The 27,037-nt window shown below is 41.5% G+C and overlaps 1 protein-coding gene across 14 annotated transcripts in view; it reads left to right on the top strand.

Annotated features, from left to right (window-relative positions):
* MYCBP2 (MYC binding protein 2) overlaps positions 1-27,037 on the top strand; it is a 414,963-nt gene that overhangs the window by 46,359 nt on the left and 341,567 nt on the right. For all 14 annotated transcript variants that reach the window (XM_073347171.2, XM_073347218.2, XM_073347180.2 and 11 more), the window contains exons 4-8: positions 2,903-3,056; positions 18,152-18,348; positions 20,562-20,804; positions 21,089-21,160; positions 22,873-22,969. In XM_073347171.2, coding sequence (XP_073203272.1) covers positions 2,903-3,056; positions 18,152-18,348; positions 20,562-20,804; positions 21,089-21,160; positions 22,873-22,969 — 763 coding nt within the window. The remainder of the gene's footprint in view (positions 1-2,902; positions 3,057-18,151; positions 18,349-20,561; positions 20,805-21,088; positions 21,161-22,872; positions 22,970-27,037) is intronic.

Here is a 27,037-nt window from a genome sequence, read left to right as displayed (position 1 = left end):
AATTTGACAAGGCAAGGAAACTATTTTTGTTTGCTTCATTTAAATTAAAATGGTTAAAAGCAGCATTTTTCTTCATAGTAAAGTTTCAAAGCTGTTTTAAGTCAATGTTCAGTTGTAAACTTTTGAAAGGACAACCATAATGTTTTGTTCAAAGTTATGAACAACCTCCATTTCTGAGGTTTTTGTAACTCCGAGGTTCTACCGTATCCTTGTATACGGGATCGACGTTACCTCAGGATGGGATGCAGAAATAAAACTTCTAGACACTTAGGCTGTGTCTACACTGTCATTCAGGCGTGTGAAGCCCCCCTTCCCCCCCCCCCCCGAGCGACAAAAGTTTTAGCGCTGAAAAGCTGAGAGCTCTTCCCCAGCGATAAAGCATGTCTACACTGCCCACGTCACAGTGCGGCCGCGCTGTCACAGTGCGGCCGCGCTGTAACGTGGGCAGTGTAGACATACCCTTAGTGACTAGCTATTCCAGGATGCAGTCCTGGAACACACAATGGGAGACAATTTTTGACTTAGTCCTAAAGCACAGGATCTGGTCCAACAAGTGAATATAGCTGAACTGCTCAGTAGTAGCAACCATAATGTAATTAAATTTAACATCCTTGTATGGGGGAAAATTGCCAAAGATATCCACCATAGTAGCATTTAATTTCAAAAAGGGGAATGACACAAAAATGAGAGAGCTAGTTAAATGTAAATTAAAAGGAACAGTTACAAAAGTGAAATTCCTGCAAGCTGCATAGAAACTATTTTAAAACACCACTTATACCCCAAATTATAAAAAAACAAAAAAACAAAAAACAAACAAAAAATACAGTAAGAGGACCAACAAATGCCACCATGGCTGAACAACAATGTAGGAGAGGGCAGTTAGTCAAAAAGACATCCCTTAAAAATTGGAAGTCAAATCCTGTTGAGGATAATAGAAAGGAGCCTTAACTCTGGCAAGTCAAGTGTAAAAGTATAATTAGGCAGGCCAAAAACAAATTTGAAGAGCAACTAGCAAAAGACACAAAAACTAACAGCAATTTTTAAGTACGTCAGAGGCAGGAGGCCACTGAATGATTGAGGTGCTAAAGGAGCACTCAAGGAAGACAAGGCTGTTGTGGAGAAGCTATGTGAATACTTTGCATCAGTCTTCACTGCAGAGGATGTGAGGGAGATTCCCGCACCTGAGCCATTATTTTTAGGTGACAGTTCTGAGGAACTGTCCCAGGTTGAATTGTTAGTAGAGGGATTTTGGAACACATTGATAAATTGAACATTAATAAGTCAGCAGGCCCAGATGGTATTCACACAAGAGTTCTGAAGGAACAATATATGAAATTGCAGAACTATTAACTGTGATATGCAAGCTATTGCTTAAATCTGCCTCTGTACCAGATGATTGGAGGGAAGCTAATGAAACGTCAATTTTAAAAAAAGGGTCCAGAGGCAATCCTGGCAATTACAAGTTGGTAAACCTAAATTCAATACCAGGCAAATTGGTTGAAACGATAATAAAGAATGTAATTATCAGACACACAAATACAGTATGTTGGGGAAGAGCCAGCACAGTTTTTTTTAATGGATACCTGACCAGTCTATTAGAATTATTTGAGGGTGTCAACAAGCATGTGGATAAATGTGATTTCATGGATATAGCATACTTGTATTTTTAGAAAGCACTTGGCAAGGTCCCCTACCAAAGGTTCTTAGCAAAGCAAGCAGTCATAAGATAAGAGGAAGGGTTCTCTCACAGATCAGTAATTGTTTGAAAGATAGGAAACAAAGGGTGGAGGAATAAATGGTCAGTTTTCACAATGGAGAGAGGATCTGTACTGGAACCAGTCCTGTTCAATATATTCATAAATGATCTGGAAAAAGGGATAAACAGTGAGGTGGCAAAATTTGCAGGTGATACAGAATTACTCAAAACTGTTAAGTCCAAAGCAGATGTGAAGAGTTACTAAGGGGTCTCTCACAACTGGGCGAGTGGGTAACAAAATGGCAGATGAAATTCAGTGTTGATAGGTGCAAAGTAATGCATATTGGAAAACATAAACCCAATAATACATACAAAATGATGGGGGCCATATTAATTAGCTGTTACCAGTCAAGAAAGAGCTCTTGTGGTCATTGTGAGTAGTTCTCTGAAAACATCTGCTCAGGGTGTGGTGGTATTCAAAAAAGCTAACAATGTAAGGAACGATGTGAGCACTGTGATTGGCACTGCAATGACGTGATTACACCCTTTGAGCTCTGACAGCAGCCTTAACCCCTCAGTGTGAACGTGCAGAGTCAATCTGAAAGAACTCCAGTTATAAGTAACCTTCATTTTCTGTGTCACTGTAAACTTATGCTGTCACAGGCTTTCCAATAGAAGCTATTACAGGTGCTAAAACCAAATTGGGCCTCTGCCATTCATGTGGTTGGTAACCAGGGGGTCTGCAGCCCAGAAAGCCAGTCTAAGTATGGTTGAACTGCATGACTCCACGCAGAGTGAGGTGCAGGAAGCCAGGCCAGTCACACAAGGGATGCGTTTGAGAGGAAATAAAGAAGTCCAAGGTACAGTTTGTCCTGTAGCCACGACACTATCTAAAAGTTGAAAACAATCAGCTTTATTCAGGAGTTTTTAAATATTAAATATCTAATTATGTAGACACATATTCTAGTCTGAAACCATTCATATTGGAATAACCGCATCTGTTTCATATTCAAAATTATACTTTGAGAATTTGGTTTGATTATTTCTGTCTATGAACTGCCATGATCTTCTATATTTACATGGTAGAGTTTGTGTGTTAAGCTAAAGAGAAATTCATACCATTATGTAAATATTTTTATGGCTGAACTGATCAAAGCATCCTGATAATGGGTCTTGTGTTTAAAAATGTGTGTTGTACTTTTTTAGATAATTGAAGTTGGACTATGTGAAGTTTTTGAATTGATCAAGGAGACAAGATTTTCCCATCCATCACTGTGTCTCAGGAGTCTTCAAGCTCTGCTTAATGTGCTCCAGGGCCAGCAGCCAGAAGGCCTCCAATCAGAGCCTCCTGAAGTTTTAGGTAATATTTCATTCTTTTGCTTGAGCTTATGTTTGGCACCCCCACCCCCACCCCCCCCAAAAAAAAAGAAAAAAGAAAAAAAGAAAAGATGGTCATTAGCTGTGAATGAGAAGAGGATGGTGTTTTCATCTATTTTAATAGATTATTTATACAAGGGATTCGTAGGGTTTGTATTCGGTTCTCTGTTATAAGCTGATACATTTAATTGTTGTGGGGCCTTGACTCCCTCAAGGGAATTGGACACTCTTACCCTTTATCTTTGTAAAAGAGACACCTCATTCTGTGCTTTTATGACATTCAGTTCTGTGGTTATTGGTACAGTGTAGTGATAAAGAAACCAGAAAGTCCAACTAGTTGAGGTTCTTTTTGGTTTTACTAATCCTATAAGACATTGGTCTCGGAGAAAACAAGGCAATGTTGTGGAAGGCCACTATTCTATACTACTAGTGCATGCTAAAAAATTGTATATTTATCTATTGTATAAAAGTTGAATAATACACAGAGAAATGTCACGTTTTGTTTGTTGTCACTCTTGCACAATGGTATTGTTGCATATAAATGTAATGTCAGTATTTTGATTCTTTGGTTTTTGGTGGTACTGAAAACAGGTTGGTCTACCTCTTAACAGCTCTGCATATGAAAAGTAGTGAAAGAAGTGCATGCAGTGGAATTAATTACACTGTGGAAATGATCATAGAAAAAGTCTTCACCATAGTAATAGAGTAAGAAACTCACACTGTCCATGCTTGTACTTGAACATGTATTGTTCTAAAACCTGTTCAGATTCCTTGGCTATTGATACCACTGTACATTCCCAGGCTAGAAGACTAGCTTCGGTATTCACTTGCAGGGATAACCAATACAACTGGTACATATGTTTGCACAAAACTTCTAATTATGGTGAGGTGTACTGTATGAAAAATTGCTAGAAGTTGGATTTGATATCCAGTTGTATATCAAACTACACATTGCTGCTTTGTAATACTGCAGCTGACATAAAAAAGAAGAAACACTAAAGAGGAAGATTTTGTCCGTGTTGTTCAACAGCCAAACAGGAAAAAGAAATGCACGTGATCACAAGTGTGTTTTTATTTTCAAGACACAGTTTACAAAAAAAGTAGGACTGTCAAGCGATTAAAAAAATTCATCACGATTAGTCGCACGTTAAACAATAATTGAATATCCTTTATTTAAATATTTTTGGATGTTTTCTACATTTTTCAAATATATTGATTTTAATTACAGCACAGAATACAAAGTGTACAATGCTCACTTTATATTTATTTTTGATTACAAGTATTTGCACTGTAAAAAAGAAAGTGTATTTTTCAGTTCACCTAATACAGGTACTGTAGTGCGATCTCTTATAAATCTACTTTATAAATGAAGAATTATGTTCAAAAAAACTGTTTCATTTTTGAATGCAGTGTAAAATTGTAGAGCCTGGAAGTCCACTCAGTCCTACTTGTTCAGACAATCCCTCAGACAAACAAGTTTGTTTCATTTGCAGGAGATAATGTTGCCTGCTTCTTGTTTACCATGTCACCTAAAGTGAGAACAGGCGTTCTCATGGCACTGTTGTAGCCAGCGTTGCAAGATATTTACATGCCAAATGCACTAAAGATTCATATGTCCCTTCATGCTTCAACCACCCTTCCGGGAGACGTGTCCATGCTGATGACGGGTTCTGCTCAATAACAGTCCAAAGCAGTGAGGACCAACACATGTTCATTTTCATTATCTGGGTCAGATGCCACCAGCAGAAGGTTGATTTTCTTTTTTGGTGGGTCGGGTTCTGAAGTTTCCGCATCGGAGAGTTGCTCTTTTAAGACTTCTGAAAGCATGCTCCACACCTTGTCCCTCTCAGATTTTGGAAGGCACTTCAGATTCTTAAACCTTATGTCAAGTGCTGTAGCTATCTTTAGAAATGTCACATTGGTACCTTCTTTGTGTTTTGTGAAATCTGCTGTGAAAATGTTCTTAGAACGAACAACATGTGCTGTGGGTCATCATCCGAGACTGCTATAACATGAAATATATGGCAAAATGTGGGTAAAACAGAGCAGGGGCTATACGATTCTCCCCCAAGGAGTTCAGTCTCAAATTTAATTAACGCATTATTTTTTTAACGAGCGTCATCAGCATGGAAGCATGTCCTCTGGAATGGTGGCCGAAGCATGAAGGGGCATACGAATGTTTAGCATATCTGGCACGTAAATACCTTGCAGTGCCATCTACAAAAGTGCCCTGCAAATGCCTGTTCTCACTTCCTGGTGACACTGTAAATAAGGAGAGGGCAGCTTTATCTCCTATAAATGTAAACAAAGTTGTTTGTCTTAGTGATTGGCTGAACAAGAAGTAGGAGGGAGTGGACTTGTAGGCTCTGAAGTTTTACATTGTTTTGTTTTTGAGGGAAGTTATGTAACAAAAAAAAATCTACATTTTTTAAGTCGCATTTTCACGACAGATTGCACTACAGTACTTGTATGAGGTGAATTGAAAAATACTATTTCTTTTGTTTATCATTTTCACAGTGCAAATATTTGTAATAAAAAATAATATACACTTTGATTTCAATTACAACACAAAAAGAAAAGGAGTACTTGTGGCACCTTAGAGACTAACAGATTTATTTGAGCATAAGCTTTCGTGAGCTACAGCTCACTTCATCGGATGCATTCACAAAAGCTTATGCTCAAATAAATTTGTTAGTCTCTAAGGTGCCACAAATACTCCTTTTCTTTTTGCGAGCACAGACTAACACAGCTGCCACTCTGAAACCTGTAATTACAACACAGAATACAATATATATAAAAATGTGTAAAAAACATCCAAAATATTTAATAAATTTCAATTGGTATTCCATTTGTTAACAGTGCTATTCAAATTGCGATTAATTGAGATACATTTTTTAAAATCGTGATTAATTTTTTTGAGTTAATCGCATGATTTAACTGCGATTAATTGACAGCTCTAAAAAAAAGCTAATTTTTGAGAAGCTCGTCATGCCTTCACAGAGACAACATTTTAAAGGTTGGGTAATTAAATCTGGTATCTGTTCGGACCATACACATCATCTCACTATAGAGGCAAACTAAATAGGTAATAAGAGGGCTCTGTGGAATGGGGACTGTATTAGTTCATGTTCCACTACTTGATTAAAAAAAAATAATGGAGAATTCCCGAGAGCAGTGTTTTCTCAGCTGAGCAGAATACAAAGGCCCACATTTTCTTTTTCAGTCACAAATCCATCCGAAAAAGCTATGGGTGAATTGTAACCCTGGCTAATTGATCTTCTGTAGGCCTTTGCTTCTTTTTCCCTGTTGTCCAGAATACGAAGGCAAATCAGGCAAGAAAAGGAATTGCTAATACTAGTGACTAATCCCTCCTGGAGTAGAATGTAGGTTTTTAGACCTACTGGAATTACTCTTTCATCTTCCTTTTCATCTGCTCACAAGGAAACATCTATTATTTCCAAGGCCCCTGGTTTGTCCATATTCTGGAACCTTGTGTCTTGGCTGTTGAATGGTGAGAACTATGCAGGAAAGACTCTCTTCTCAAACGGAAACATTCCATTTTTCAACAAAGTCATCCAGTAACTCAGACTTTTCCAGGGCTTGAAATAAATTCAACGGAGGATGCCACTCTAGAGGAATTGAGCTCATTTCAAGCAAGGATTACACGGATTATTGATTTATTCATAGACCAGTGTTCTTATTTATCTTTTAAAGCAAGCACACTTCACAAACGTATTTTTGTAATTTCATCTGTTACAAGGTGAATAAACCCACTAATTCTCAGAAAATTAAAAAAAATATCTAAAGTGGAGGCTTGAAAATGCAATTTGTTATTGAATATTCTTACTAAGACCTCCTTTGAACCTCTGTCAGCCTGCAGGGTTTGAAGTGAGAGCCTTGTCTATGGAGTCTCAAAACTTCACCTTTTCATCAGCGAAGTAATGTTTTTGCTTAGCTCAAGCATTTATCTACACACACCTGGTCTCCCCTGACCACGGGAAATAGTCCTCAGAACATTCCACACAGATTTTGTACATCTGAGAGAAAAAACAATGGTACGTGTTGGATATCTATGAAGCAATTGGAAGCTACTTCATCCGATAGTCATTTAGGAGAACCAGGTCTCTGTTAAATTTACATGTTAACAGCAGTTGGACAAATAATCAAAAGCTTCAGTTATTAGATGGAAGACATGTATCAAAGAAGCCTAGAAATGTAGGCTTTAACCCTATAGACTAAGTCACTGCACTCCAGACTAACATCTGATTCATGAACTGAAAAATCCAGAAATTACATTGTGGGTATGTGATCATCTGCACAGATTCTCAAGATGCTGCAGATAAGATACATAAGTCCTAGCAGATTCTGCCTTTTATAGAAGTGTGCTCCATGTTGTGGTGTTTCAGAAATCTTACAGAAATCAGACTTTTCTTTGGTACATGATCTTGGAAGGCTCTCACTTGAGATTCCACTATTGTGAAAATCCCATTGTATCAATGGTACGCCTGAATAGGACAGGGAATGAAAGAAATTTGTCAGATTTTTTTTTTTATATCCAGACTCACTATTCAACTCTTCATTTAATTGACTTGTTTTAGTTGCATTTAATCTTCCAGTCTCTCATCTGTTGTTGGATATACCAGGCATAATTAATCTAATATTTAATACTGTTAATGAATACTCTTTGGGCTTGTCTACACGGCCGGGCAATGTGCATTAGAAGGGTGTGAATTCTAAAGTGCACCAAATTGTTGCGCACTAATGGGCCTGGGTAGAACCAGTTAGTGAGTGCTAAAAGTTTCCAAGTGTACAGTTATGTAGTGGGGACAAAACTGGTACACTAATGATAGATTTGCTCTGAATTTTATTGATTACATCAGAATTTTGTGTTCCTCTGCCTAGTTATGGTCAAATAGAAGAAAATGTTTTTGTCTGTGCCATAGCATCATCTGTTAAGTATGCCTAACATAGGTACTTGTATGGTCCCTATCATGGTTACAGGGTTAGTTGCATCATTCTTCACATTGTGGTCTTTCTGAATGCACCTCTTAGGTGGCAAAGCTCATTCCTTTACCTATCCTGGTTTCGAATGACTTATTTCTCCTACTTCTTGGGTTACAGTATCAATCATCCTCGTTCTGTAGGTCCATCTGTGTTGAACAATACTGTATGTTGATCAGAGAGCCTTTTTTCAACAAAAATATTTTAGCAGTAGGAGTAAAGCTTCTAGAGAAAAAAGACTTTAAAATTACAGTCTAAATGCATGTCTGTCTTAACTAAAAGTCCTCCTGGTGGTAACCTTAACAGGCTTAACTTCTTCAGACGCTCCCGGGGGTCCTTATGTCTTTGTATGGTTCCCCTGAACAACTGCCACTCATCTTTGAGAGAAGGTCCCTTTTTAACCATGTTCTTTTGTTCTTCTGTATTCCCAGTCTTTGACCCTGTTACATATGCAGTTGGGCGTCTCCTCCTGGCAGTCCCCGAGACTGTTGTGAGAGGACCCAGCAGCTGTTCTCTGCATGTTTAAACTCCATGATCTCAGTGCACTGCAGCACTACTTCCTCCCTTGGCCTCTTTGGCACATTACCTGAGTACTTGCTCTGTCTGCCACCCCTTCACTGAAATGGACACTTAAGCCCACCTGCATTAGGCAGCCAGTGCTGACCCTCAAGATGCCTCAGTATCCTAAATACACCCCTTGTGGAACTCAGCCTGGAAGCTCACATCCTTGGTAATCATTTAACTTCCTCAGGTGGCATGTGGTAGTGAAGCATATAACAGAGAGACACTTCGCATGGAGTCTAAAAATGTTGTTTGCTCTTTCACTTAACAGATAAAACACGAGAACAGATCATTTAGAAAATAATGAACACCCTAAATGCAGTGCCTCTCACTAGCTCTCCTTCAGAGTTCAGGGTTCAGGAAGGGACTTCGGCATATTGGATTGCTTTTCCCTCAGAGTCTTTCTGTCTGGCATGCCTTCTCTATTCTTGGCTGGTGCGTGCCCTTCCTTTCTCCTGCCCAATGGTTCCTGTGTCTTGCTCCAAGCTTTTCATATTTATATGCCCCCTGTCCAACAAGTGGCTTTCTTTGTTCTGCCTTTTGGTATGTTTCCACTGCTTCAGAACTCCCCCTTCAGTCAGACAAGAGGATGTCTCTTCCCCCAGAAAACTCCCTTAATCTGCTGGCTAGTCATTTAAAAGTTAAGTACTCTTTATGTCCTCAGTCTGGTGTGTACCTGGTGCAGGTCTTGCCCACAATTGTGGATACACATACCAGGACTTTCCATGATACAACAGTATCATGAAAACTTCAGAATAACTTCATAATATGAACCAAAGTTAATTGTTGCACAGAGAGGGGGCCCTGAGTTATCACTGATCCTCCTGATCAAAGCCAGTTCCAGAGGCTAGCTGGAGATAGAGCTAGAGTCCTCAGAGACAGTGGTTCTAACACTGTCCATTAACTCTCTCCCGTGTTTGAGGGGCGGCTTATCTTAGGCCATTTTTTCCTTCCGGACTTTTTTTTTCTTGGGACAGACGCTTATTGAGTTAAACCAATCAAATCTTACAGAAAGCACCCCAATTACCAGACCGACATATAGTATTAATAAATTATTACAAATTTAAATCTGTCATTCTCCATCAGTGACCTATCTGAACACCATAATGCATTTATCTTGACGATACCTTGTTTGGTAGAGCAGCTTTATCTCCATTTTACAGATGAAGAACTGAGGCACAGAGAGACTAAGGTCTCTGTGACCCAAGGTTATACAGGAATTGTGTTGCAGAGCTGGGAATTGAACCCGGGTCTTAAGTGCCTTGCTGGCACCCTAGCCATTGAACCATCCTTCCTGTCATAGATCAATGGAACTATTGGGCAGTTTTTATTAGAGACGAGTGAATAATATTTTTTCGGTTCAGTGGCTGAAATGAAAAACCTTGAAAAAAATATTTTTGTTTTGAATCAAAACTGACCTTTTTTCCCCCCCTCACAAAAACAAAAACTGAAAAATTTAATTTGGGTCAAATGAAATGCTTTGAATGTATACTTGAAACATTATTTTTGAAACAAAATGTTGATTCAAAACATTTTGGACACAGCTATACAATAGATTGTATGTTGCTTTTGGGAATGGTCATTATTGATGGTTCTATATGGTGTGCAAACACATATAATCACATGTTCTTTTCCCCCAAAAGGTTGCCATCTAAAATTATTTTACAGATAAAATTGATCTTATTTAGGCTGCTTTCATGACTACTTTGAGAAATAGGGTCAGAGTTAGAAGGGAGGAACACAAAGCTTATACAGATGGTTTATTTAATTTTGTCAGGGATTTGTATGTGCTTGAATAGTTGTGGCAAACCATTTGTGAGATGGACCAATATATTTCATGCTTGGTTAAAGCAAGTAGAGAGACCTTGGGCCTATGACTGACTGACTGAAGAATAAGTCATACTTATCTAAGCCATGGTTAGATCTTTGCTTGGGAGACCTTCATTAACAGCTTTACCCAATGTTTGTCAAGAAAATTGAGATGAGGCAACCTAGTTACGTTTGGATTCCACAGGTTACTTTGATCGTTATTAGTCTGGAAAGAGGAATAGAGAGGGAGCTATACATGGTAAATATTGGTCACTTCTTTATTTCATCTTTGGAAGGCACTCAGGTACTGTGGTGAAGAGCGTGGTATAAGAACTTGAATGAATTCAGATCTGCGTATGGAAAAGACTGATAAAGGTGGTGGTTATCCACCTGTGCATGAATTGCAGTGTGTCTAGATGGATTCTGTTTTTCATCAACTTTTTGTGCCTTTTGATTACAAGATATTTTTACTCTTTTGAAAGTGTGAAGAGTGCCCTTCAGTGAATTTCAAGATGTTTTTGGCTTCAATAAAGGTTGATCTTGATTTCTGGCTCCTTTACTTCAAACCCTGATTCTCTAATCTCATTGGTTTTGACTGTCATGACTGTAACTCAGTCTAGATAAAGTTATTATTAGAAAATATTTCTATTATAGTGCCAAAGGCTTAGGACCTACTGTGCAGGTGCTGAACGAACACCAAAAATAGACGTTTCCTGCTCTGAAGGGATTACAATCTAAAAACATAGACAAAGAGTAGGGGATGTGGATACAACATACAAGCAAATTATTATTGTGAAGAATTGACACAGCTTTTTAATGCATTTTATAATTTTTTAAAATTGGGGTTACAGGTGGGGAGGAAGGGAAGAAGAAAAGGAAAGAGGAGATACAGTTATAACTTGCCTCCTGTCTAGCCATGATCTTCAGGCTAGGTTTTTAGTAGGTATTATGGCAGAGGTGAATATTAAGGAGGGTGTGAAGGAGGATAAGGTAGTGGCTGTTCAGATTCCATCATGGAGTTTTCTCCCTGTGCATAAGGGGCAGCATGGGAGTAAGCATGAAGATGTTTGAGAGAAGCTGACGGGTGGAAAGAGCTGCTAGAGCAGGGGTGGGCAAACTTTTTGGCCAAAGGGCCACATTGGGGTGTGAAACTATTTGGAGGGCCAGGTAGGGAAGGCTGTGCCCCCCAAATAGCCTGGCTCCCGCCCCCTCCCACTTTCCACCCTCTGACTGACTGTCCCCCTCAGAACCTCCGACCCATCCAACCACCCCTGCTCCTTGTCGCCTGATTGCCCTCTGGCCCCTATTTCCCCCCCCCCCCCCGCCCCGCAACAGGCCCCCGGGGACTCCCACGCCCTATCCAACCACCCCTCTTTCCCGACCCCCCCAGAACCTCCACCCCATCCAACTGCTCCCTGTCCCCTGACTGCCCCCCGGGACCCTCTACCCAACTCTTCCACTGCTGCACCCGCACCATGCAGCTCAGAGCAGCAGGAACTTGCAGCCCCACTGCCCGTGCTCAGGGGCCGGGCAGGAAGGTCCCGCGGGCCGTAGTTTGCCCACCTCTGTGCTAGAGCAGATGCCAAAGTCAGTATAATGGGAAGTTACTAAACCAGTTAAGTAGGATAGGGGTGAGTTATGAAGGGTCCTAAAAGTAAAGACAGTGAGTTTGTATTTAATGTGGAGCCAGGTCAGGCATTTTAAAAAGGGGTTAATATGATAGGGGTGATGACCCAAGAAGATTTTAGCAGCCCTATTCTTAATAGACTTAAAGGAAAGTAGGTTGCCATAGCCAAGACATAAAATGATGAAGACTTGGACAAAAGTTTGATCGGTATGGAGAGAGAGGAATGACTGGATTTTAGAGATGATGTTTAAGAAAAAATGGCAAAATATGGAAAAGACCTGATTATGTGAAACCGGTAAGAGGGTTGAGTCAAAGATGATACCAGATTATGTATGAGTGTATGAATGTGTGCTTTCAAGGGTTAAGATGTAGGTGGGCGCCGTTTAAGTTGACTCATTAGACTTTTTGTTTTAACTAATTTTCTTGGTTTTTGGCATCAGTACCTAAGTATTTCTTAAATATGGGCCAAGATTGGATGCTTGAAGTGTAAAAATGGCTTTTGCTTGACAACTGTAATATAATTCAGAATTAGTTACTACAGAAGCATAACAGTGAGTTTTAAAAGAGAACATAAGTTAAATTTTTTAGGTTTCTGCTGTGTTCCACCTGAGAGTGGTTGATTTCAGTGGTGAGTAAAGTGATTACTGTGATTACTATGTTTACAATGTATATACAATAGCTTCCAAAATATTTTTGGAATTCTCTGCTATGAATGATGCCATGTATAGGATAATATGTTTTGGTTTTTTAATCTCTTTTTGGTATCTCTGCTTCCAACAAGCCAACAAATAAATGGAAAAGCTAATATGGGATCTCTACAGTTTTACATGGAGTCTTCACATTTTCAACATATCAGTCTTTCAAATAAATTAGGAATATTATTATTAGTAAGTATTTATTTAGAAGATAATACTCATTTCTGGGCAAAAAGAGAATACCAAATGGCATTTTATGAAGGCATCCTTTGTTTCTCTATAGTGAAGGCTGTGCTACAGTTTACATTTAAAATAGGGTAAAATCCTTCACTAATATTTGAATTTAGTCTCTAAACTTAACACTCAACTCTTCAGGGACAGCTGAATTATTAATAAAATTTGATCAAAGATACTGTAACTTGGGCACAGCAAACATTACAATTTAGCTTCTTTAATAATCTCTTCTCTCGAGTTGTTTTTTGGACTTGTGTATCTTAAAAGGTCTCACCACAGCTACACACAGATACAAGTTATAAGATCTCAAAGATAGGTCAATCATAGAAATGAGGACTGGAAGGGACCACAAAAGGTCATCTAGTTCACCCCCATGTTGAGGCAGGTTTAAGTATATCTAGACCATCCCTGACAGTTTTAAAATACTGAACCTCAACAATGTTCTTAATCCTTATTGGTCCATTTAATTTAACAAAAACCAATTGATGGAATTAAGATTCATTAGCTATTCCTATTCTCTGATACTCAGCCTTGCAGGAAGAGCAGGAGGACACCCTCTTAAATGTCCTCTTGGCCTCTACGCCCACCCAGGTTGCCCTGCCCGTGTATGAAGTGGTTCTCAAGATACCCAAGGCCCTGTGGCAGACCCTTCCTCCATTCCTCCCACCTCAAAACGAGCCAAGAAAAAGCATTTTGTTCTGGCCAAAAGTTTAGGATACCTTTATACCCACCCTCCCCCAGCTCATTGGTCGTGTCTGTGGCCAACAAGAAGGACAAATAAGGTCCCACTTCCTCCACTCCCAAGAACAAGGAAGCCATGAAGCTTGATTTATTCGGGAGAAAAATTTATTCAACTGCCAGCCTGCAATTCCAGGTGGCAAACCATCAGGCCCTGTTGGGCAAATATAACTTTAACCTCTGGGATGGTCTCAAAAAGTTCCAGGAATCCCTCCCTCAAGGTCTGGCCCAGGAGTTTGGCACCCTGGTAGAGGAGGGTCCTGTGGCGGCCAGATGCTCCCTCAGATGGAGTGGGACGCAGCGGACTCGCTGGTTAGGGAGGTCACATCAGTGGTGGTCGTGCTGCGCAGGTATTAGCTGCAAATGGTGGGCCTCTCCCAGGAGAGGCAGACCTTGATTAAAGACCTTCCCTTTGACGGAGTTGGTCTTTTCACTTAACAAATGGACTCCAGGCTGCATGGGTTGAAGGATACTAGAGCTACCCTTTGCTTGTTGGGCATGCACATGCCACAGTCAGCCAGGAAGCGCTTCCGACTGCCAAGACCTGGGCAACCCCGTCAGGCCCTACAAGAAGAAGGGATGTCAGTTTAAGCACTGGCGCCCTTCCTCCTCCCATTCACCCGCCCAGCCTGGGCTTGCCAAACATCTAGGGGGACAGAAGCGGTCATTTGGAGGGTATGCCCGAGAGCAGCACCCCACTCAGCGAACCGGATCCTGTTCTCCTTTTCCTCAATCACCTCTCACCCCACGACCAGGCCGAACGGTAGGGAAAGTTGGACCGCTGGGTCCTGGACATAGTAGCTTGGGGCTACACCCTACAATTTTTGGCTGCCCCTTCTTCCCCCCTCCCCCCAATTCCCTGTCCCTCTTCAGGGACCCTTCTCATGAGCAACTCCTCGTTCAGGAGGTTGAGAAGCTCCTGTGCAGAACATTCCTTGGGACATGGTAGATTCTACTCTTGCTACTTCCTAATCCTGAAGGCCAGAGGGGGCCTCAGACCCATCCTGTACCTGCGGGGCCTCAACAAGGCTCTCAAGAAGTTGAAGTTCTGCATGATTTCCCTGGCCTCCATTATCCCTTCCCTGGATCCAGGGGACAGGTACACCACTCTCAACTTAAAGGACTCTTATTTTCATGTCTCCATATTCCCAGGTCTCAGGAGTTTCCTGTGTTTCATAGTGGATGGGCGCCACTTCCAGTTCATGGCGCTAACCTTTGGCCTGTCCTTGACTCCCAGTGTGTTCATGAAATGCGTGGCACTGGTGGCGGCTTACCTGAAATGTCGAGGGGTCCAGATCTTCTTGTATGTTGACGACTAGCTCATCAAGGGCAGGTCTCCGGAGCAGGTGCAAAGGAACCGTGATCTGGTGCGGTCCACCTGCAGCAAACTGGACCAGTTAATAAACACAGAAAAGTCCACTTTAACGCCAGTCCAATGCATAGAGTTCATTGGAATGGTTCTTGACTCCACACGGACCAGGGATTTCCTTCTGGAAGCATGTTTTCAGGCCATGTTGGACCTGGCTCTTTACGTGGTAGATCATTCTCTCACCACGGCCCACATGTGCCTGCAACTGATGGGCCACATGGCTGTGTGCATGTACATGGTCAGCCATACCTGACTTCATCTGAGGCCTCTGCAGGTATGGCTGGCCTCGGTCTAAATCCCCAACAGGCATGCCCTGGTTCAAGTGGTCACGGTGCTGAGCCACATCCTCTTGTCCCTGGACTGGTGGCTGTATCCCAAGTTGGTGCTGCAAGGAGTTCCCTTTGCAACCCCATCCCCGTTGCTCACCCTGGTCTCAGACATGTCAAATCTGGGCTGGGGAGCCCACCTGGGTGAGCTCAACACCCAGGGCTGCTGGCTACTAAATGATCTAGCCCTTCACATCAACGTCAAGGAGCTCAGAGCGGTTCGCCTGGCCTGTCACCTTTTCTTGTCCCACCTAAGCATCAAGGTGGTGCAGGTTCTGACGGACAATACCGCCGTAGCGTATTACATCAACAGGCAGAGTGGCGCCAGGTCTTCGGCCCTTTTGTCGGGAGGCGCTCAGCCTCTGGGAGTTCTGTGGGCGGCGTGCCATTCATCTGGTAGCTGCCCACCTGCCTGAAACCAAGTATGTCCTGGTAGATCGCCTCAGCAAGATCTTCTCATCTTGCCACGAATAGTCACTCCACCTGGAGTTGGTGTCCCTAATTTTCTGCAGGTGGGGGACTCCCCAGGTGGACATGTTCACGTCCAGGCAGAACAGAAAGTGCCATGTGTTCTGTTCTCTGCAGAGCAGGGGCAAAGGCTCCCTGTCAGACACCTTCTTGATTCCGTGGTCAGGAGTGCTGATGTGTGCCTTCCCGCCGGTGCCATTTCCACAGGGTCTTGCTCAAGGTGAAACAAAACAAAGCGACTGTTACCTCATAGCCCCAGTGTGGCATCATCAACACTGGTTCGGCATGCTGCTGAGTCTTTTGGCAGCTGCCCTGTTGCAGCTGCCTCTTCAGCTGGATCTGATATCTCAGAACCATGGCAATTTGCTGCATCCGAAGCTGGTGTCACTGCATCAGAAAACTTGTCTACCAGGGCTACCTACGTGGCAAAGTGAAAGTGGTTCATGTGCTGGGCGTCGGCTAGACACATTCATGCTGAAGAGGCCCCGCTACAGGTCATCCTAGACTATTTGCTGCACCTTAAGCTCCAGGGCCTGTTGCTTTCTTCAGTCACGGTACACCTGGTGGCACTCTATCCTCTGTTTTAAGGCAGGATGGTCTTCGCCCATCCCATGATGGCGTGATTCTTGAAAGGTCTGGAGCACTCTACCTGTATGACTGAGACCCAGTTCCCTTTAGGGACTTGAATCTGGTACTGTCAAGGCTCATATTCTCCTCCCCCTCTCTCTCCCCTCCCCGGTCGAACCTGTGGCTTCCTGCTCTCTCCTGCTTCTTTCTTGGAAGGTTTCATTCTTGGTCGCTATAACTTCGGCCCACAGGATGTCTGAGATCGGGGCACTCATGTCAAAGCTGCCTTATACTGACTTTTATGAGGACAGGGTCCAGTTGTGTCCACACCTGGGTTTTCTGCCCAAGGTCGTCTCCCAGTTTCACACTGGTCAAAACATTTACTTACCAGTTTTCTGTCCTAAGCCTTATACCACGGACAAGGAACGCAGGCTCCATATCCCGGTTGTCAGACTGACACTGGCCTTCTACATAGATAGAACAAGACTGTTCCGTAAGTCAATGCAGTTATTCGTTACTGTTGCAGACAGAATGAAGGGTTGCCCACTGTCTTCCCAGAGAATCTCGTCTTGGATCACGGCCTGCATCCGCTAGTGTTATGAGCTGGCGAAGGTGCCTATTATGAGTATCGTGACGGCTCACTCAACTAGAGCGCAGCAACCTTCCTGGCATAAGTGCTGAACCAAGAAATCTGTCTAGCTGCTACCTGGTCATCTGTCCACACATTTGCATCGCATTATGCACTTACCCAGCAAGCTCGAGATGACACAGCCTTTGGCAGAGTCGTGCTGCAAGACTGATCTGCGAGCCCACCTCCGAGGATACTGCTTGTGAGTCACCTAGAATGGAATCGACGTTAGCAAGCACTTGAAGAAGAAAAAACTTTACTTACTTTTTCGTAACTGTAATTCTCCCAGGTGTGTTGCTCATGTCCATTCCATTACTTGCCCTCCTACTCCTCTGTCAGAATTGCTGGCAAGAAGGAACTGAGAGGGGCATGGGGTCAGCAGTGCCTGACATACTGCCGCATGAGCGCGACGCTGTAGAGGGCACCACAGCTGACCCTACGGGTACTGCTAAGGCAAAAATCTCTAACTCTGCACGTGGGCGCGGACAGACCTAGAATGGAATGGACATGAGCAACATGTCTTAAGAGGAACAGTTATGAAAGGTAGGTAACCATTTTTTCCAGTCCTCTGAAAGGGAGAACTATTTGTTGGGTTGTGGGAGGCAGAGATAGCAAAGAGGTTTATATATTACTTAGTGCCAGACATATGTATGTAATTAGATTAAGCTACCTGAAGTCAGAGTTAAGTCTGTGCATTGAAGTATCATTGTGAGGAATTAATGTGTACATAATGTGTAAATGTTATAACTGAAAAGGATTTGAACGTGACAGAGGTTTTGGTATTAAATTTGGGTGACAAGGCATGTGAGATGAAGCTTGTGTGTGTGTGTTGGTTTAATCAGGTAATTTTTAATTAATTTGATATGAAATGCAGATGAGCAAACAATTTTTAGTTAAATAACTTTATAGGATAAAAACTCAGAATTTGCAGGGGCGTGATGCGTATATTGTATCTTTTTTAAATTTTAAGTTAACTGATTTTACTTCATTGGAAAACTGTTTAGTATGATTTGGTGATTTGTTATACCTATGTAATTGTTATATTTTATTCACAGAGTCTCTCTTCCAGCTTCTTCTGGAAATAACTGTTCGTAGCACTGCAGTGAATGATAGTACTGGACAATCCTTGACGGCACTTTCCTGCGCTTGCCTGTTCAGTTTGGTAGCTGCCTGGGGAGAAACAGGAAGAACACTGCAGGCAGTCTCTGCTATTCTCACCAATAATGGCAGTCATGCTTGTCAGACTATTCAGGTGTTGTACTAAACCTGTTCTACATGTAGAATTTTGGTTGGTCATATGCATGAGTTCTGGAAACATTCTAAAACAGAAATTAGGGCTGTCAAGCAATTAAAAATATTAATTGCAATTAATCGTGCTATTAAAAAAATTATTCACGGGTAAGTGGAGTTTTAATCGCACTGTTAAACAATAATAGAATACCAATTAAAATTTATTATAAATATTTTTGGATGTTTTCTACGTTTTCAAATATATTGATTTCAATTACAACACAGAATACAAAGTGTACAGTGGTCACTTTATATTTATTTTTGTTTACAAGTATTTGCACTGTAAAAAAAATAGTATTTTTCAGTTCACCTAATACAAGTACTGTAGTGCAATCTCTTTATTCAGAAAGTTTACCTTACAAATGTAGAATTATGTAAAAATAAAACTGCATTCAAAAATAAAACGATGTAAAATTTTAGAGCCCACAAGTCCATTCAGTCTTACTTCTTGTTCAGCCAATCGCTCAAACAAACAAGTTTGTTTACATTTGCAGGAGAAAATGTTGCCCGCTTCTTGTTTACAGTGTCACCTGAGAGTGAGAACCGATATTTGCATAGCACTGTTGTAGCTGGCATCGCAAGATATTTACATGCCAGATGTGCTGAAGATTCATATGTCCCTTCATGCTTCAACCAGCATTCTAGAGGACATGCGTCCATTCTGACAACGGGTTCTGCTCTGTGAAAATCCAAAGCAGTGCAGACCAACACATGTTTATTTTTATTATCTGAGTTAGATGCAACCAGCAGGTTGATTTTCTTTTTTGGTGGTTCAGGTTTTGTAGTTTCTGCATCGGAGTGTTGTCCTTTTAAGACTTCTGAAAGCATGCTCCACACTGCGTCCCTCTCAGATTTTGGAAGGCACTTCAGGTTCTTAAACCTTATGTCAAGTGCTGTAGCTATCTTTAGAAATGTAACATTGGTACCTTCTTTGTTTTGTGAAATGTGCAGTGAAAGTGTTCTTAAAATGAACAACATGTGCTGGGGCATCATCCGAGACTGCTATAACATGAAATATATGGCAGAATTAGGGTAAAACAGAGCAGGGGACATACAATTCTCCCCCAAGGAGTTCAGTCTCAAATTTAATTAACGCATTATTTTTTTAACGAGCGTCATCAGCATGGAAGCATGTCCTCTGGAATGGTGGCCGAAGCATGAAGGGGCACACGAATGTTTAGCATATCTGGCATGTAAATACCTTGCAGTGCTGTCTACAAAAGTACCCTGCAAATGCCTGTTCTCACTTCCTGGTGACACTGTAAATAAGGAGAGGGCAGCTTTATCTCCTATAAATGTAAACAAAGTTGTTTGTCTTAGTGATTGGCTGAACAAGAAGTAGGAGGGAGTGGACTTGTAGGCTCTGAAGTTTTACATTGTTTTGTTTTTGAGGGAAGTTATGTAACAAAAAAAAATTACAATTTTTAAGTTGCATTTTCACGACAGGTTGCACTACAGTACTTGTATGAGGTGAATTGAGAAATACTATCTTTTGTTTATCATTTTTACAGTGAAAATATTTGTAATGTACACTTCGATTTCAATTACAACACAGATTACAATATATATGAAAATGCAGAAAAACATCCAAAATGTTTAATAAATTTCAATTGGCATTCTGTTTAACAGTGCAATTAAAACTGCTATTAATCGCAAATAATTTTTTTGAGTTAATTGCATGAGTTAACTTTGATTAATTGATAGCCCCAACAGAAATACTTTGAAATTTACTGGCTTCATTCACTCTTGAAATCAGTTTTGAGATAGAGAAGAGGAGATCCATTTTGGATTGCCATGCATATTATGGAATGAATCAGTTGGAGTTTGTAGGAAGTAAATCTTACCTCTTTTCATGTATTTCTCATTAGTAAGAATGAAAGCATAAATTAAGGCTTACATTTTAGTAAAACAGCTTTTTCAGAGATGCAGTGTAGTTGTAGCTGTGTTGGTCCAAGGATATTAGGGAGGGAAGGTAGGTGAGGTAATATCTCTTATTGGACCAACTTGTGTCTCTCACCAACTGAAGTTGTTACAATAAAATACATTACCTCACCCACATCGTGTCTCTAACTTTTTCAGAGCCGGGATTAGTAACTAAAGCTTTATTTTCACCTCTGTATGTTGCTTAAGTTGTAATGTTTTGTACCATCTCTTCGGGTTTTCTTTACCATTTAGGTGCCAACTATCTTAAACTCTCTTCAGCGGAGTGTTCAGGCAGTTCTGGTGGGCAAAATCCAAATCCAGGACTGGTTCAGTAATGGGATAAAGAAAGCAGCCCTGATGCACAAATGGCCATTGAAAGAAATTTCTGTAGATGAAGATGATCATTGTCTACTTCAGAATGATGGTTTCTTCCTGTACCTTTTATGCAAAGATGGACTTTATAAAATCGGCTCTGGCTACAGTGGGACAGTGAGGGTAATGTGACTCCTGAAAACTCATGATATCAGTTGTAAAAATTTTAATTTAAATGACATTTTATGATGTCTTGCTTGACTTTTAGATTGTCTTGTAACTTAGTAATACTGATAATTATTTTTTAAATATATTGATTTTAAAATTCTTGTAGTGTTTGTTCACCAGCTTCTCATTTCTTGTTCATTTCTCATTGCTGTAGAAGATAATGTTTCTAGATGATAAAAGATTAACTATAAAACTGTCGTTCTAACAATTGTCAAACTAACTTTTTTGTTACCTTACAGGGTCATATATACAATTCTACATCCCGCATCAAAAACAGAAAAGAAAAAAAGTCTTGGTTAGGGTATGCTCAGGTAGGAGAATACATAAAACAAAAAACATAAAAGAATTAACTTAATATTTAATTCAAATGTAGCACAGTTTAGGACAGCTTTATACAAGTATTACATCATTCCTTTCTATCTGGCTGTAAAATAATAAAGCCAGTCCAGTGCAGTTAAAAATTCTGTTGTGGATAGGGGAGGGACCTCTTTTTGTTTTTCTTTTTTTTTATGCTGGCAGACTAAAAAAGGGATAATGCAGTATCTGCTGTAGCCAGACTATATTGCAATATTATCTCTAAAATTTGAAGATCTTGCACTATTTTGTTTCTGAATTCTGTAATAAGACGTAATAAATTTTGTATTTCCCTTTTAGGCAATCAAGCCAAAAAGTATTAAAAATATGACTGTGGTTATAAAGCAGTACAACACTGTTTTAGACTATTGTATTGGAAAGCTCAATTACTGTTTCTAACATAAGCATGAATGGCATGTTTAGTTACCAGTAGGTTTTCTTTCAGTACTGTTTTACTACTTTCTTTATTTTTGAGCTATTTTCTTAGCAAGATTTATTACATCTTAAATCATTTTGCGCTCAAATAATCCAGTGCATTTTGAGCATCATTTAATCGCTCTGTGAAACTGCTGACTTACTCAGTCTTTTATCTTTGAAATTAAATACTTCTTTTGAAAATATATACTATAGTATTACATTTGTTGTTCCATTTGTACAGTACATCATTTTTTGTTTAACATTTTAACAAATATATTATCAAAATATGTATTAACACAAAATATCAATGCAGGAATATGTGTTCCATCTGTAGCATTTTTCTGTCTATTGCCGAGTAATGTGGTCAACACAATCTCACTATTTCTAAATTACTTTTTCATAGACACTCTTGTCTATATTTGATATTTGTACTACTCAAACCTCCCTGATTGGCATCTGAAGAAACTTGTGATTCAGTCTGGGAGAGTACATATGTTTACAGGATGGTCCATGGGCACTCCGCAGGAGTACTCTATACTTGGGTTACTGCTATGTACAGGGCTTCTCCAGGAGGTGAAGAGATGCTGTTCTTGGGGAAGCCATGGAGGATGAAATCTGTAGTCCTGAAGCATGTCCCTCATGCAGCCTGCAAAGGTTGAAGGGAGAGGAGGAATGTTACAGCAAACTATTGGGTGTAACCATGTGTGTTGGGGTTGATGTTATCAGAATTGCTGTGTCTTTTGGAGATATCTTCACTGTAGTGCTTGGGGACAAAAGAAATACACTGGATCTTGTTTTCTGTAAAGCTATTTTTACTTAGTAGGTGACACTGGTATAAATAGGAATACATAACAGTAAACAACACTCAAAAATTCCATTAACCTTTTAATACATTGATCTACATTCATGTCTCTAATACACAGATTTGAACAGTTGCTATTGTAATTGCATCTTATTCCTATGAAGAGAATCCTGGAGAGGGAGCAAGTGGCTTCCAGAGCAGTGTATAAGCACAATGTCACCATTCTGGTGCACAAGGAAGTAGGAATTCCAGAGTGCGTTCAACTTTCATTTTGTATTAGAATTAGCATAGAGAATAAGGTGTGGACCTGAAGATGAGAAAAATCTGATTTTGAAAACAAATAGCTAATGGGGAAAAAAGTAAATGATTATCAGTTTGACAATATCCCTTTAAAAGTGTTTATGAAGATTATATTTTCATTCTAATGTCTTTTTCTTTTTCATTTACCAGAGTTATTTGTTGTATAGAGATGTGAACAATCACAGTATGACAGCCATAAGAATAAATCCTGAAACCTTGGAACAAGATGGTACAGTTGCTTTGCCAGGTAGGAAATTCTAGACGTTACCAAGAGTGGTGGGAATACTTAAGGGACACCATACCCTGAAGATCAACAGATAGGGGCTCTGCTAGAGAAGTAATTCATAGATTTTAGGGTCAGAAAGAAGCGTTGTCACCAAGTCTGACCTCTAGATAACTTTGGACACAATATTTCACCCAGACATTCCTACATCTATTCCACAGCTTGGTGAAATTAGAGCATAACTCTTAAGGCTGTGTACACACTACAGCTTACGTTGGTATAAGTATTGTTGCTCAGAGGTCTGAATAATCCACTCCCCTGAATGATGTAAGTTACACCAACCTAACTGCCAATGTGGACAGTGCAATGTCCATGGGATAGGCTCTCTCGCTGACATAGTTGCTGCCACTTGTGGGGGCTGGAGTAATTAAGAGGATGGTAGAGCTCTCTCCTGTCTGCTTAGAGTGTCTGCAATAGCAGTACTACAGCAGCACGATTGCACCACTGTAAGCTCTTTAGTATTGCCATAGCCTCAGAAACACATCCAGTCTTGACATAAAGACTCCAAGTGGTGTAGAATATACACATCCTTTGATAATGTCTCCCATTGTTTGTTTACCCTCACTGTTAAACATTTGTATTTATTTCCAGGTTGAACTTCAGTAAGTGGACTTTATTATGCCTTCATCTGCTAGATTAAAAAGCCCTCTAGTATCCAATATCTTTTCCCTGACTAAACACTTACAGACTGTAATTATATTTTCTTTTAATTTTCTCCTCTGAGCTTGAGCTCCTTTAGCTTCTTTCTGTAAAGCTTTTTCACTATACCATAAGTATTTCTTGTAGCTGAAAATATGTACCAGAGCCAAAGGAGACTATTGAAAACTGAATGCCACTAAACTCCCGAATATGCAAATCTGGGATAGTGGTTTTCAACCTTTTTAATTTCTGGACCCCTAAAAAATTTCAAATGGAGGTGTGGACCCCTTTGGAAATCTTAGGTATAGTCTGCGGACCCTAGGTTGAAATCCACTATTCTATGGTTCAACAATCTTTCGCAGACCCTTAGTATAGTGTTAGATTTAGTGTTAGTTAGTTGTAGTTTAAGTATTTCCCTAGTGATGTCCTCACCAGGTTTTAAACATTGTCTGTCATGTTGGGGAGTGATTCCCCAACAACGATTGCTACACATGGTGCTTGCTGTGCCTAGGCAAAGCCCATGGTGAGGAGCAGCGTTTGATTTACAAAACGTTGACAAAATGGATTCAAGTGGCGAGGGATCTTTGTCTGAAGCTGCACTTGCTCGAACAGACCATGAGGCCTACATTAGCACCGAGGCCCTTGTCATCCTGCGGTTCTGAGTGCTGCCACTTTGCATCCTGGAGCTGGTGCCTCTCCAACGAGGTGGATTAGTCGCTGAGGAAAAGGTCATATAAGACCGACTGAGGCCATTTCATTCCCTTGGGGACTCGTCTTCCTCTGCCAGAAGAAGTGTGGATATGCTGGTGTGTGGGATGAGGCAGGTTCCATCAACTGCTCTGGTACTACAGAAGGAGGCCAGAGATTCTGTGCCATTGACTCCAGTTCTAGCCCTGAGGTGTCCGTTTGAGTGATGCTGGCACCAGCTGTTTCCGTGCTGGTGGCGTATTAGGCAGAGATTTGCTTTTGCCCATCTGTCTAGACTTCACCCTTGAACCAGGACTTTGACAGGTCTGTGTGCTTTATAGCCCTGTTAGCTGGCTGGGTAGCTGAACCTTTGGGTCTGTTGGCACTTTACCCCGATGTTTCCCTTTTACAGTCAGTAGAAGTAGGGTAGGTTCTGGGCTTGGCGCAAGGGACCTCCTTCACATTGGGAGCGTCTTCAGCAGCCCTGTGACTGGTGCTGCTGATGTTACTGTAGTGGCACTCACTGCCATCCGCTTTGGCACTGTCAGTTACCTTGGTACTGCTGCCAACTTCATTGTCAACACCACTTCTGGCACCGGAAATGGTGGAGATGTAGTTGGTGCCACTGGTACTGTTTCTACCATTAGCACCAGCTCCCTCTTTATTCTGGGCTATGGTTGAGTTGGACTGTTCGCACTGTTAGGGCTGGCTCCACTTTTATTCCTCTGAAGCCTTGGAAGCTTCGGCATCGCAGTCAGGATCTTCCTCCTTTCTTTCTCCATCGCTTGAGCCACATCGGGGGCCATTCATGGAGCACTATGGATACCAGGACTAGTGCTTGTCTCAGGGTTGGGATGGGGACCTTGGGCCTGGCAGCTACTGGCCACCAATGCCCATAGGAGGAGGCAGTCTGGTCTGTTGTTCATCCAGTCTACACACCCTCCCCTGGCACCTCCCAAGTGTCCATATTGAATGCTTGGTTCAGAGAAGTGTTCCAGTTGGCTGTTGTGCTTCCACAATGCTTGGGGCTCTGTCGTCACTGACAGCAGGGTCCTAAGCACCAGCAGACTGCTATGCCATCTAGTTCCTGTCCATCCCTCTCCACCCATCTTTCATGGACCCTCTCACAAGATACTGCTTGTCAAGCAGGTTTGCTCTCTGCTGGCTTTGAGAGCGGTGGAGGAGGTTCTTTTGGGACACTGAGGTCATGGCGTCTATTTCCAGTACTTTGTGGTTCCCAAATGCAAGGGAGGAGGGGTTAGACCCATACTCGATCTTCGCTGCCTCAACAAATATATCATATCTGAGATTCTGAACACTCATTCTATCAACTGTCCTCCCCGTGTTGTCTCCGAATGACTGGTTTGCTGTCCAGGACTTTCGGGATGCCTTCTTTCAGGCCATAGAAAATTCCTTCGATTTTTATTGTGGTAGAGCTCCATTTTCAGTATATGGTGCTTCCATTTGGCCTATCTTCTGCCCCTTCTACCAAATGCATGGTTGTCATGACAGCATATCTTAGGAAGAAAAGAATCCATATCTGTACGATTGGTTACTGTGGGGTAGGTCCAGAAAGGAAGCTTTCTCATGTCGCCACTATGCTGTGCTTGCTCGACCTTCTGGGTCTCATCCTAAACATCAGGAAATCAACTTTGGTTCCCACTCAGATAATCAAGTTCATTGGGGCCGGAATAGACTCTGAGTTTGAGAGCATTTCTGCCAACCGACTGACCGTGTTCTGTTGATTCATCACCTTTGAATCAGTCTGCAGTCTCAGCCTTCCCATACAGTTCAGCTGTGCTCCTGGGTTGCATGTCTGCTTGCATGCAGGTGGTCTAGCTTGCAAGATTGTGTTCACCCCGTCCAAATGTGGCTCAGGATGGTTTATCATCTGACTCTTCACCCCTGGACGGGTTGGCCTGCCTTCCTCAACTGGTCCTGCACTCCTTGCAGTGGTGGACGCTTCCAGAGAATATTTGCCAGGGTGTTCCCTTTGTCTGGCCCTTACCAACCAGGTCTGTTGTCACCAACGCCCCCCTGATGGGTCAGGGACCTGAGGTCACTGCAAGTTCAAGGTCTGTGGTTGAGCAAGAGTCCTCTCTGCATATCAACATGCTGGAGCTTCAGGCCATCTACAATGCATGTCACACTTTACTGGACTGTATCAGGGTCTCAGTGGTTCACATACTTACCGACAATTTCACCGCAGTGTATGTGAACAAGGAACAGGGAGCATACTCCTAGATGCTTTGCCAAGAGGCAGTCATGTTGTGATAGTTCTGCATTGAGGAGAGCATTAGTCCATTAGCCAATCATTTGTCTAAGGTCCAGAATCATCTCTCAGAGCACCTCAGCAGGAATTTTTCCCTGAGTCAAAAAGTGGTCTCTGAAGACTAGTGTTCTCTGGGTCATCTTTTAGCTTTGGGCATCCCAACAATTGGTCTGTTTGCTATGAGGGACAACAGGAAATGTCATCTCTTCTGCTCTTGAAGGGTCCTCTGTTCAGGCTCCCTGTCCAATGCTTTCCATCTCAGCTGGCAGTCAGCTCTCCTCTACGCTTTTGACCCGATCCTGATCATCCCACAGGTCATCCTCAAGCTGAAGGTGGGTTGAGACAAGTTTTTTCTCACTGCCCTGTTGTGGCTGAGGAGTGCTGGTTCCCTGACCTTCTTGCGCTATCAGTTCAGCCGTCCATACCACTTCCTC

The sequence above is a fragment of the Lepidochelys kempii genome, chromosome 1, assembly GCF_965140285.1.
Source record: "Lepidochelys kempii isolate rLepKem1 chromosome 1, rLepKem1.hap1, whole genome shotgun sequence".
NCBI classification, from domain to species: Eukaryota; Metazoa; Chordata; order Testudines; family Cheloniidae; genus Lepidochelys; species Lepidochelys kempii.
Note: the sequence above shows the minus strand (reverse complement) of the source record. Positions and strands in the feature narration are given on the sequence as shown.